Source organism: Prosopis cineraria, unplaced genomic scaffold, assembly GCF_029017545.1.
Source record: "Prosopis cineraria cultivar Desert tree isolate PC_DT_omini unplaced genomic scaffold, ASM2901754v1 PC9, whole genome shotgun sequence".
NCBI lineage: Eukaryota > Viridiplantae > Streptophyta > Magnoliopsida > Fabales > Fabaceae > Prosopis > Prosopis cineraria.
This window is the reverse complement of record NW_026555340.1, coordinates 16,797,230-16,811,502: the sequence shown is the minus strand read 5'-3', so window position 1 is coordinate 16,811,502 and position 14,273 is coordinate 16,797,230. Positions and strand designations below refer to the sequence as shown.

The window sequence follows — 14,273 nt, the reverse complement described above, 5'->3', positions numbered from 1 at the left end:
CATATATCTATATATGAGAGATGATAATTCAAGCAAGATGGACCAATTTGGACCAAATTCAATTTAATTAGGCCAAATTTATTTACATTAGGCTCAAAATATTTATAAAATAACTCATGATTATGTCCAACCCTAACAATCTAGAGCTTTGAAATTATTTGGGCTTACTCAAATATCGTGGTTTCTAAATTTTACAGACTTATTTGTAATTAAATATACGTAAGAGTACTCATAATTTTTCTTAGTAATAACTATCTAAAATAACTTAATCTCTATTTTATTTTCAAAAGTAACAACTTATTCCCACCAACCTTTAATTCAATCTGTTAATGTTAGTTAATCAAAGATTTAAAAACCAAACTAGCCACCAAATCATATGAGAGTACATACTATTCTATATTCCATTAGTGTTGATCTTTATTTTAAAAATAATCTTATTACCTTTATGTAAAAGAAAAAAACCTTTCACCATTGCCAATTGCTAAAGCTCAAATGTTGCCAACCACGGGAGTCCCATCGTCCGCTTTAAAATTTTACTTTTCACATTCAAAAAATAAAATTTTACTTTTAAAATGTTGAAAGTTATTTAGATAAAATATTTTATAAAAAAAAACATCCTAAAAGCATATCTAAATAGTAATTGAAAGCAGATCTAAGAAGTGTAACTATTTAAAACTTTTGAAAAGTGAAATGTTATTTGATTATACTACCTCAAGTTTAATCTCTTACGCTTTTATTTAAAAAATAGTTAATTTATTAAAAATATAATTATCATTTCAATAATAAAAATTAGGTATCAAGTTTCTAGCATTATAAATTGAATATTAATTATGTTAATTTTTGGCATTAATGTATAATAAAAATTATAAATTTTTATCACATTTTTTAAAATTACAAATTAAAAATGTGCAAATAATTAGAGATCAAGTTTTTAGTATTATAGATCAAATTTCATGTCATTTAAAATCTTTATCATATTTTTAAATATTTTAAATATATTATATTTATATAATAAAAATTATAAATTATCATAAATCAATGCTTTTTTTGTAATTATATATTTAAAAATATATTTCATTATCATAATCCAAACAACTTTCAATGTATCAAACTGATATTTAAAAAAATATATCCAAATACAAAATCACTACAGTAACTAACTTTCATTAAATGAACTTTTATTAAATAAATTTTTGACAAACTAAAAACTAAACACACTTAATAGTTGGCCGTTGAAGAATTATTTTAAAAAAATAGACTATTTCACTTTAAGAAACAATAACTTTAATTATAAAAAATATAACAAAATCTTTAATAATGACAACTATTAGTGTTAGCGATACCTGATAATATGGAAATCAATGGCCACTAATTTAAAAAATGATAATTTTAATTATATTAAATGACAACAAAAATTTTGGCTTGGTCTTCACACTCAAAAGGTCAAAGTCATAAAAATTTCAGATTTTAATTAGACAAAATTTATGTGCTCTTTTAAATTAACAAACAAACATTTGGGAACATTTATTCAAGAAGTAATCCCCTATGTTCTTTTTTTAAAATAAAATAAATTTTTGGAAATGTTTTGGAAAAACTGGAACATTCCCCTATCTGCTGATCTTGGCTACTTCTTGGTTTTTTTTTTCCCCTTTATTTTTATCTAATGCCTTTTTTTTTTTTAATGAACTGGCAGGTATTGAATCAACATGCATAATTGCACATGGACAATTTTTTCCAACTCGCATAATTAACACCGTCGGAGTCACCTGCGGAGAGATTGAAAGATGATGAGCAATAGATTTTTTTTTTTTTTGAAATAAATAGAAATTAACTGAGTTCGTTAATGATTGATTAATTAATTCTTCCTTATATTTTAAAATAATGAATAATTCAATGTAGATATAAAATATAAAGTACTTAATAAATTGTACCATTATTTATAAGTCATGCATGATAAGATGTAGTTTAAACTCTGTAGAAGCATGTTGGTCAAAGAAAGAAAAAAGGGGCGGGGGAATATCATTTAAGGAGCACTGAAACAATTTAATACAATCAAGAACCAAAACATTATGAAATATTACCAAGGAACTAATTTGAAAATAATTTTAAATAGAAAAAAACTATAATACAACTATTTTCCTTTTTTAATTTTAAACTTGTTAATCAATAAATAATTTCTTATTAAATGCAAATTAATACTTGTTAATTAACAAATGATTACTTGTTAAAACATAATCAATATTTGTCCCTTTTCACAACTAATATAACATCTCAATTTAAATTTTAAAAGTTAATTAGAGTTAATAAAAATTAAAATGAATATTTGAAGATAACTAAATTAATTAGGAGATGATTATTAAGCTTAACTAAGAATATAAATTTAAATCAATATTTTTAGAAAATGAAAAAATAATAATAATAATGAAAAAGCTTTTGTTTCATTTTAACAAAAACAAACACCAATTCCGCAGCTAACAAGTTCAGAAATGTCATTTTGCTTGAGAGACAACTCTTGTTTAAAAAATAATGAAGATGACACATCAGATTGAGAATAATTCTTCCCGTAATAAAACTTCATCATGTCGTTAACAGATCACTTGTTTGATCATCATGAACATATAACATGTTTTCCACCAACAAAAATTTGGCCAATGAGGCCAAAACTAAATTACAATATGTTAACTGTCTGCTTTCAACATCGATAAAGAAAATTGACAAGCCAACAAATTTTATTTTTTTTTATCCTTGAAGTAAAATTTTAATGGGAAGCAATTAGTTTGCTTTCACAACTTGAGGAAGAGATTTGAGAAGGGACAATGAGGGCTTTCGAACAGTGTGAGTCAGCAGTATCACAAGTGTCATAAGAGTTAAAGCGCCAGCCTGATGTGCAGCGCCCAGTGAGACAGGAACGTATGAAAGAAGTGTTGAAACTCCTAATGTAACCTACAAGACAACATAAAATCAATTATATTTTATACCTCAGACAAGAAAGCAGGTATTCTAGAATAATTCAGTCTACGAAAGACATGGACTAGACTGATCACGAGGTAACGTGTAAAAACATTGAGATGGATCCACTGAAAAGATATGCACAATACGCTTCTATATCCACAATATGCTTCAATATGCTCATTGAACGCAACTACTCCAAAAGCCATCCACTCTCAGTTATTATCAAAACTATCAAAGATTTTACTGTGAAGGACTGCAATTTCATATTTGTAGAAAAGAAAACAATGCACCAATCTATTGACTCACAAGACTTCAAGTGATAATTTTGATATGATGATTTTCGACAGCCCACCTCCAACTATAAAAATCTTATGGTTTTAAAGATGAACTGATTATTGTCTGTTTGCATGGTTTTTCCATGGCCTTGTGTTAAATATCAGTGTATCAGCTTAGTTTACTTATCTTTCATAAAAGGGTCTACCTCAAATTTTTGGAGTCTGAAATGTGAATATGTCAAGGTATAGAAGCTAATGACACGATGGCAATTGAGAAAACATACAGCTCACATTAAAGAAAACTGAGGTCCCATTTGGATGTTAGAATGGAATGGAATGGAGTGAAAAAAATAAAAACAAAAATAAAATGATCAAAATGTAAAGAGCGATAAATGAACCATATTTTCAAGAGAAATGGATGATTTAGTTCATGAAGTTGGGAATCATGATCCATGAAATTTGTGAAAGTGTGATGATTTCCACATTTGTCATATGTAGTATTGAGTTTTATTATACTTATAATAAGAGGAAGGTAGTTTAGTTTATTTTTATTTCAACTTTTTCAATTTATTCCGTTCTCATCCTTTTTAGCAATCAAACAAGACCTAAAACATCTGAAGTTTGAACATGCAGCTCAGCTAAAGAGGTGATATATGAGCAGGAAAGATAGCCAACAGAAAACAAAAAAGAAACACAAATATGTAGCGTTCAAATTGAAATAAAACCTGAAGAGCAGTCATCCCAACAATGCTTCCGATCAGAGACCGAACAGCAGGATGCATGTCCAGCTTTCTAGTTGACCACCATAAAGCACATACTGAAATCAGACTTGCAGTTGCAAGGATGCGATGATCAAGCTGTGACATTTATTTGAAACTCATGATTAAATTCCATATAGGCATGACGCTAAAAATAAACACTGGAATGTAGTGGTTTTGCTGACTTACAAATAGTCCTACAGAATTTAAAAAAAAAAAATCATTTGCTGATCTGGTTAGAGAAATTATCGAATAAAAAAGTTGCTTCTAATTGAAATTAAAAATTTGTCACCAAAATGCAATATCAGCCTATCAGTAAGTACCCATTCCAAAACTGGATGCATCATCTTTATCTTAATTACCCTTCATTTCCATTTAATCCCTCAATTCTTGAAAGCAAATAAGAAAACCATGAGAAAATAGGCGTTCAAGTGGCATCCATATCATGGACAGTCACCTGTACAGTTGATGTATTCTCAAAGAAGTTCCGAATCAGAGGTTTCATTTCAAAAATATCATCTGGTATCCATGTATCACCCATCATTGGAAAAGTATTGAATGCATGCCCCTGGAAATCCACAAGCAAACAGAACGATTTTTCTTTACTCATCAAAGTTTTGATTATAACAGAGACAGAAATACGAAAAGCATTGAAATAAAAGACATACTAACATACAGCATCATTTCCAGCAACAAATGCACCTGAAATAGCTGTCAAACCAACAAGTAAGCTTATAGGTAGTGCAAGCTTCTTCACTTTAGCAGCCTCATGAACCCATGCCAGTGATTCTGCTGGTGGTTCAGGCATAACAACAGACAAAGCAGTCCAGAAGAGACCACAGTAAATAGCAAATGCTGAAGTAAGATGAGCAGCAAGGCGATAAGGGCTGACCCTTGGTTGAGAATATTCTGATGCTGGTTCCTGTAGAAGATTAGTTTTAGAATATGATACTGTTAAGTGTTAACCAATATGATGCAGTTCAGTGTTAACCAACAAAACGTCAAAATCAATAGAGGAATTTGCCTACCTCTAAACCACTTCTAACCATCCACCATCCAATTAAACCCTGGCCAGCCCCAAGGGCAAAGAGAGTAGAGAGTCTGAGTCCCAATCTTAAGGTAATGTACCCCTTACGGAGAAAATATGAGAAGGGCAAAGCAAACATAACCCCCAATGCCCTTCCCCACATGCGATGTGCATACTCCATCCAATATATAAATTTGAAATCTTCAATCTTCATTCCTTTGTTAACTCTGCAGGGAAGTATCATCTGCCATCCATCAGAATTTTTTTACCCCATCAAAACCAAGCTTGACTCACTTAAACTCTGGTCAATCCATCACATTTTGCGGACTACTCTACCCCATTGACATATTAATCTTATTGAATATTACAATATTTTTAGCCAAAATTTGATAGTCTTAGATAATACTTTAAAATTTGATGTGTAGTACAAGCTACTAATACTAATAACACTAACAATGCAATATTACATTAACATTGCAAGAATCGCAGTGATGCTTGCACTTGTTACTTACCGCTTGTATTCAGGTGATTGCTTATATTTCTCAAACTCTTGCTGCCATTCCTCATCAGACAAAGGAGGGAGACTGCCAGTGAATTTCCAATCAGTCATTGAAAGACCAGATCGCGTCAGTCTAGTAACACCCCCAAGTACCACCATACTAAAAACCCATGCGGCTGAGCCAAAAAGCCATATTCCAACGGCTTTCTGGGCATGAGGTCCCGAAGTTACTAGTAGCTTCACGCCCTCTTTCTGTGTCACCTCAGCAGATGCCACATTGCAAAAGCTCCTCGTGTATGACACGTTATGACCCTAAAAGTATCGTAACATTTTCCTTCAAACCAATTATACAAAGCATCACAATAAAGAAAGCTTCGTCACCCTGAAGAGCTGCATAATCAAAAGGGAAATGATACAATAATAACTACTAGACCCCAGACAAAACCAAAACCCAATCTCTCCAACCTGTTGAATGCAGAAAATTGAATTGCCAAAGAAAGGAAAGCAATGGGCTAAATTCAAAAGATAGTGAAGTCAGAAGAAGAGACACGACAAGACCTTAGGCTGCGATCGGAAATTATGCAAATATTGCCGAGCGATGGTCGGATAAAACAGCCTAGATGAATCCTCAAGTGGAAAATCTGAAGTTGGCCTTGTTCCTCTCAGTTTGTAAGTCCCAATTACATCTTTGCTGCGCCTCAAAAGTGACCAGGCCACTCTGCTTCGAAACATCTCTCTCTCTCTCTCTCTCTCTCTCTCTCTCTAGCTACTCTACGCTGTGAGGGGCTTAGCCAGGGTTTAAGCAAGACGACGATGCACTAATCCCTTTCCGCGAGCCTGTGATGTCGTCGTTTTGAGGGTAATTCCAGATTGATTCTGTCTTTTTTTTTTTTTTTTTTGGTGAAATCAATTTGGCATGACGTTTTGAGTTTGGCAGCCTGGCAGCCCATAGTATAAAAGAAAGAACTCGAGGCCAAGCTAGACCAGACTTTGTACATTGGATTGGGAAACTGATCTCTTTAACCCAGTGCCTCAATTTTGCCTTTTCTTTTGTTTTTTCCCCCCTCTGTATCCAATTAAGACGTGAAAAATATTTATAATTATATAAAATTTAAGATAAAATATTAATAACTAATCATAATAAATATATAACAATCTCCAACACGATTCAACAATAACGAAAACCATTCAAATTATTCAAGTTACAATCCATAATAATAAAAATTCATAAAAACCTTCAATAAATCCAAACTACGTTGCAACAAGTTAACAATGCCTGCCGTATGAATAATTTTAGTGTTACGCCACACCAAAGCAAGCAAGATTGGTGTGAAGTACAAGGTGAATCTCGCTTCGTAAGTTTAATTAATTTATAATTTTGTAATTATACTTTGAAAAAAATCCACTTTACTAATATAATGACAATTAATATTATAATGTTCATTCATGAATATTTGTATGAATTTCATAATCAACTACTGCAAGAGTTGGATAATTGTTATTTTAAAATGAAAATGTTTAGAGCAATCTTAAAATGAATTTTTATTCTTTTGAAGTAAGTGTTAACTATGGCAAATCATAAAAACAAGTTACTATAAATGTAGCTTTACCATAGCAATTATTACAACTATCCAATAGGGAAATCCTACTTAATTTTCTCAAGAAGTCGTACCTTGATGATTTGAAATTTTTAAAACACTTAAAGTATATGTACATATAAATCCACATGGATAAATATTTGTAGTATCAAAAATAGAAATCAAAACAAGGTTTTTTTTTTTTAATGTATAATTTCTACTCGATAATAAGTGTTTGAATAAAGCATTTTCTCAAAAACAAGTTTCTTCAGAAGAATTGATATGGCACGCGATACTTGTCATGAGAAATCAGCTCATATGGGAAAATTACCAATCAAGACCAACATATGCCATGAATAGCAAGCCATGTATAACAATCATACTCAAATATCATAAATAATAAGTGCAACTCAAAAGTCATGAATAACAGGCACAATTCAAAAGTCACAAATAATAAGTGCAGCACATAGGCCACAAATAACATGAGTTGACATATAACTTATGAGGGTAAATAACAAATTCAACACGATTTGAAACTATGAAAAAAAAAAAGCACAAGTATAAAGACTCAAACAATCGGCGCAACATTTGGTCCCTCCATACAGTTTCACAATTATATATGAAATTTCACACCTTCAATCCATAAAAATTTCTCTTTTAAAATAAACAAATAAATACATAAATTCTACAGAACATTTATAAAACCATATTTCAAACTTCCTCTGAAATGCATTGCATAGATGTATTTATATACACATATAATAAGATAATATATTACTGAAAGAAATCAGATTAAAATTTCAAGTAACATAATTAGTCATAAACTTCTGTTGTAGTTGTATAAGTCTTTCAAGCATTCTAATCGACAAAATAAAAACTTATTGCAAGCTTGTACTAATCTTAACATTGTACAACAATTTATTCCTAATATTTGTAAAAATCATGACAAACAAGTCATCATGCACTTAAGCCTAAGATGGTGCCTAAACTCAGAATAACTTAAACAAATCTCAAATGAGGAAAAAGATCAAATTCATGCTAAATTCTGTTATGAAGACATGCAACCACATTATAAACAACCATAGGACTCTTCAAATAAAGAAAATAAAGGTTTAGGTAAATATCATATTAATGTGGTATATCCTTTACCTTTAGTAACCTTTTTTGTTTTTTGGCAAAACTCATTAAAATTAAAGTGATTTAATGTCAAAAAAGAAATAGCAATGTTTTATATCTTTTTGACAAATAAAGTTCTAACATATATATATATATATATATATATAAAACTAGGACTCCAAGCACACGTGCCAAGGTACTAAGAATCCATATCATCTTCATGTTTTCCTTCTGCGCTAACATATGTACGTGGGCTAAATAATTTCTCAACAATAAATATTTATTCAACCTTTGAAAATACAATGCACGCATTTATGCGTATGAATGCAATGAATTAATTTCATGATTTGATTCTTTAGTTTAGGAAAATTATAATCATGGAAAAAATTTGTGAGGAAATTAAATGCATGAATCCATTAATTTGATTGCAATCTAATTGAAATCAAATCAAGTTTAAATCATTGTTTGTGATAGGACTGTGCAAAAGTCTCCCAGTCCTGTCTGGTCCAGTCCAACCCGAGATGGTCTCAGTCTTGTTCGGTCTGTATAGTCACTGGTCCTTCAGGACCAAAAGGACTAAAAAGACCAGACTATTTTTTCGGGTTGGACTGGACAAGAGACCAGGCATCCGGACCACTTGGTCCAGTCCAGTCCTATTAATTTTTTTTATTATAATTATAATTAATTTATTTTTGACAAATTTTTAAAGTGTAATTGATGCTAAGGAGATGATTGCATAAAGATTTATTAAGTTTGTTTCTAAATTGTTATTGTAATATAGTGTTGTTGAATTTTTTTGAGTACTGTTTTTATTAAAGTTTATAAATTTAAATAATTTAGACTATAACAAAAATATTTTTTTTCTTATTGTTAGAAATTATTATGGATTTATTATTATTATAAGTATTTTTACTATCTTAATTGAGTTTATTATGTTGGAATGGATTATTGCCTCTCATAGAATAAAAAGAGGGAAAAAAAGCTAAGTGAGTACTGGACTGACAGGACCAGTCTCCCAGTCCTATGGACCAAATTCGGTCCTGTTAATCTTCGAGTTATCACTGGACAAGACTGGACTACGGGTTGCCTAACCCAGTCTTTTTCATGAAAGAGACCGGACTTCGGGTTAGGGTGAAGTCCAGTGCCGTCCAGTCCTTTGTGCAGCCCTAGTTTGTGATATGGATTTTCTTTAATGTTGAGAAGAACATAATATAATCTCCTACTATGCTGACACGTGCATGTGGGCTCAATAATTTCTCGACAATAAATTTTTATTCATCATTTGGAAATACAATGCATGCATTTAATGGTGAGAATGCAATGAATTGATTTTGTAATTTGATTCTTTAATTTAGCGAAATTGTAATCATAAGATAAATTTGTGAGGAAATTAAATTTTGATTGCAATCTAATTGAAATCAGGTCAAGTTTAAACCATTGTTTGAGATATGGATTTTCTATAATGTTGAAAAAACATATTATAACTATCTGGAATGTGAAAATACTGTCACTAAAACAACTTATATATATTGATATGGTGATTGACTTACAGAAACTTCCTTGATATAAATCTTACTTGATATAAAATACATAGGGTAATTTCCTTCTCAGCTATTTCTTAACATATAATTTTATATATAAATATAGATTGGTATGAAACTTGGGAAATAAATTGCAGTATTTCAATTATTGCTATTAACCCCGTAAATTCATTTAATGTAGGCCTAATGAAAAATATAATATAATATAATATATATACACACACATATATTAACTTAGATGCAAATGCACATGTGCCGGCATATTATAAAACCATGTGAGCTGCATGTTTTTTTTTTTTTTTTTTCCATGGTGGCATGTGGCCTATTAGCTGATTAAATTTGTGAAAATTTCATATTATTACTTCAAGGTATTACTCTCCGAACATACTACTTCCTTTGGTTCAAAATATAAATATTTTCTCTCAACTAATTTTGATTCAAAATATAAGTAATTTAGTATATGTAAATTTTTTCTCATTTTACCCCATCTATTTATCAATTTAGATCTTTGTGTGCAATTATTTCTCACTCATCATGAAATACATTGACAATTAGGATTAAGGGTAAAAACAAAAAATAATATATATTTTTATAAAAATGATAAATTTATTAGTATGAGGATTTTTTAAAAAACTGCTTATATTTTCAACGGGAAAGGATATCTATTAAGTCTTTTTTTTTTGTGTCATAATCTTCTTCATTAATTCTCCATCAACAAATCAAAACAAATTTAATTCTCCACACATTAATCAAAAGATTAGTTGAGGATGCAATCCAATTATTTCTCCACAGAATTGTTGTCAGGGACAAAAAAAAAAAACATTGTTTAGATGAAACAAATTTAATTTGGGCTTACCATCGAATTTTGATTATTGTTGAATTTTCCCTGTCCAAGGGATAATATCACGTTGAAAAAGTTAAAGGGTCCCTTCAAGTTAATTCAATTATAGTTCAATAGTTAAATGAATATAATATTTAATTCAAAAAAATAAATATAATATTAAAAAATTAAAAAATTAAACTCTTATTAAAAGATAATTTCATTCCCGACAATTCTCAGACATATAATATAATTTGAAATCAGTTTTTTTAAATAAAAAATGTTGACAACTATCATCTTATATGTTTAAATATAGATATTTTTAATTCCACTCATATTTAATTTGATAAAAATTCATTTATACTTTTATAAGTTTTAAAATTATAATTTATCATTATAATATTATTAATTTACAATCATATTGTATCATTTTATTAATAATTATACATATTATAAATTTATTTTTTATATTTATTTTATATATATGTATATTTAATATTATTCTTATTGAATTATTATATTACAGTTAAAGTCATAAAAATCAAGAATTGTTTATTTTTCTAATTCACGTTCGGACTGGTTTTTAAAATATTTATCTATGGTCTCTATCTTTGCGATTGCGAGTGAAGGGGGATGCATCAAGCGTCTCCTTTTTCTTGCAGAATGACAGCGTTCAGTGTCTTTAATTATTAATTTATTAAAAATAGTTATATCAAAATAAGTTAGGGAAAATTAGTATGAAGACTACAAATTTCATTGCCCAATAATCCCTGAAATTTGGAGAAAAGAAATTCATATCAACGTAAACAATACCAGTCATTTAATTTACAAACTCTACCAATATATAGCTGTGATATTGTGTGGCTATATTACTACTAAATGAAAAAGGGGCAAAAGAAACTTAATTGCTCAAAGATTATCAATGTCTTCTAGTTCCAAAAGACAAGTTTTGCCCAATATAACATATGCATGGTTAGAAGTCGTAGCTTCATTCCTTAATCTAGTGAATGAAAAAACAGTGTTTGACACTCATGTGTGTGTATATTCTAGTGATTCAAACTTTGCTAGAATTAATGAGTAGATTTTAAATTTGAGTTGTGTTAAAAACATTATTTTTAAAAATTATTTCATCACATTGTATCAATCACACAATAACTCTCCAAAATTAAACAAAAATTAACAATAACACAGAGCAATAGAGACTAACAATATAGTACAAAGTTAAAGAAGAGAATATATTCAAAAAAACTCAAGAGTCTAACACTAAACTCAAAGCTAACACTAGACTCATCTCATAGCACTCCCTCAAATTTATAAGCACAAACTAGCTAAACATTGGATGGCCTTAAAGTACAATTAAATTACTAATTTCAAAAACATAATGGGTCATTACGGTGGTTTATTCCATAAGTTTTTGAACGTGCCAATTTAAAACAATTAAAGAAAGTAGCTACAGAATTTAATTAGAAATAACTTCTTGTTAAATGCACAATAAAATTCATGTCAAAGGGTATACAATAATGCAATGTCTCTTTAACTCGTGTGTAAAGGGTAAAAGGCTACAAAATTCACAAAAGAAGGATACAGGAAGACAAAGATGTTAGATTTATGAATGAAAACCATCAAATAAAAAATGAAAAGAAGTGTGGCGTTTATTGAGCCCTTACTTCAGGTAGATCATTAGACGCGTCATGTGGACACCCATAGATTCCATATAAAAGGAATTAAGGTTAGGCTATATTTAGTTTTGGGAGGGGAGGGGAGGAGGATAATATTTTTACGTTATTTTATTTAATTTTGTTGGAGGAGAAGGGAATAAAAGAATTTTTAATGAACTTTTATTTAGTTTATAATGAGAAATGAGGAAAGTTAATAGTTAGTTTACTATTATATTCATATATAACATTACTTATACCCATGTATATTAGCAAGCAATTGTGAAAAAAATAGAGTTGGTAATTTTAATTAAACCCAATGAATTAATCCAAATAAGTTTTAAAAAATTTAGAACTTATTTTAAAAAAATTGTATTTTTTTAATATTTGATTTCTAATAGGCCTGAAAAAATTTACACCAAGTTCAATCAGAATTGAGCTTAGCACAAATACCTGAATTAAAAAATTATATTTTTACAAATATATAGAATATATTAAATATTAATTATTTCTTTAATCCTAAGTCATTTTATACTAAGATACCATATATTTAACTACATTATTATAAATATTTTAAAAAAAATTAAAAATATTTATATTGTCATATTTTTGTTAAGTTTAAAATATCTCAAAATAATATTTACAATGTCTTTTAATATTAATTTTTAAATTTCAAAACCCACATATTTTTATAAAAACAAGTTTGACTCTTCTACATTGTTTAAATATCTCAAAAAATATAATTTATTTATAAAATAAAATAATTAATCTTAGATTAAAAAATTAAAATAAAATTAATTTTAAAAAATAAAAATTGATAATTCAAATATTTAAATTGGCCTAAATAAATTTAAAATCCTAAAAAGTTCAAGTCAAACTTGATTATTTATACTTTTTTATAAATTTAAGTTTATTTAAATCAATCTAAATAAATCCAGCTCAATTTAAATTTGACCTATATAAACTTAGCTTATTTAAACTATGAGCTCTACAAAAAATGGTAACTATACAAAAGAAGAAAAAAAAGGCTCATGAGTCAAGGATGGCTAAAATATTTTTTGTTGACAACAAAAAATCTCTAGTATAATTAATATTTATGTTCATGCTTTAGAATCTCTTCTTCAGAAAAAATAATCCACCGTGTCGCTTTACAAAATCATCATCACCATTCCCAGTGCCGCTCATCAGACATCAATCTCATTGTGTTGCGTCTTCATCATGCTTTGTCTCACCTCGCAAGCGGCACCGTCGCTTTCCTTCTCTCAGCTCCTCGCCCTCTCTCCCTTGCTCACTCTCAGTTCTCACTCTCTGTCTTCGCCAAGGTACTGTAATCTGATCTCTATTTTCTGCTTCAATTAATTTTAAAATGTGAATAGTTGCTGCTGGCTGAGCTGTTCTTTTTGCCCGCGAAGTAAAGGAGTTCCATAGGCAGTGGTTGCCACGGTGGAAGAGTGCCATCAAGAAACGAGTTAGTCAGAATTAGGGCAGAATCATCCGAAATTTTAGATCCCAGCCAAAAAAATAATGGGAGAATGCCAAATAAAAACTTTGTAAAAATATTAATATTAAATTAAAAAATTTAGTATTAAAATATGATAGAAAGAGTATTGAAATTTAAAAATATTAAAAACTATTAATTTAATATTAGTACTCTTATAACACTTTTATTTATCATTCTCCCAAATAAATTCAAATTGGACGCAAGCAATATGAAAGGAGAGGGGAGCCAAACTCCAAAATTTCTTAAATATTGTGGTCAAGATTTTAGAGCAATTTTTCTTTTATTTTTAGTTTTTAAAAAAGTTACACCCTTTAAAAAAAAATTATACTTATATAAATTTTAAACATAAAAAAAAATGTTGACTAGGGAACATCCAATACAATTGTAGAAGTAAAAAATAATAAAATATAGAAGTGTCATAATATATATGACAAGTGTGTGTGTTCACATATATATGGTGAGTGGCAGTGAGGCACAAAATCCGTTGGCGTTCGACAGGATTCAATACTGGTATTGGTACGATACTGCGACGAAGAACAATTCAAAGTTGGG

The 14,273-nt window shown here is 29.2% G+C and overlaps 1 protein-coding gene across 1 annotated transcript; it reads right to left on the bottom strand.

The window, feature by feature from the left end:
* Positions 1-2,545: 2,545 nt before the first annotated feature.
* LOC129320122 (cytochrome c oxidase assembly protein COX15-like) lies at positions 2,546-6,386 on the bottom strand. Its single transcript, XM_054965327.1, has 7 exons — positions 6,070-6,386; positions 5,525-5,823; positions 5,014-5,239; positions 4,662-4,907; positions 4,443-4,553; positions 3,953-4,084; positions 2,546-2,943 (listed from the first exon to the last, which is right to left on the bottom strand). The coding sequence occupies exons 1-7, from the start codon at positions 6,241-6,243 to the stop codon at positions 2,773-2,775; spliced, it is 1,359 nt and encodes a 452-aa protein (XP_054821302.1). The 5' UTR covers positions 6,244-6,386; the 3' UTR covers positions 2,546-2,772.
* Positions 6,387-14,273: the final 7,887 nt, after the last annotated feature.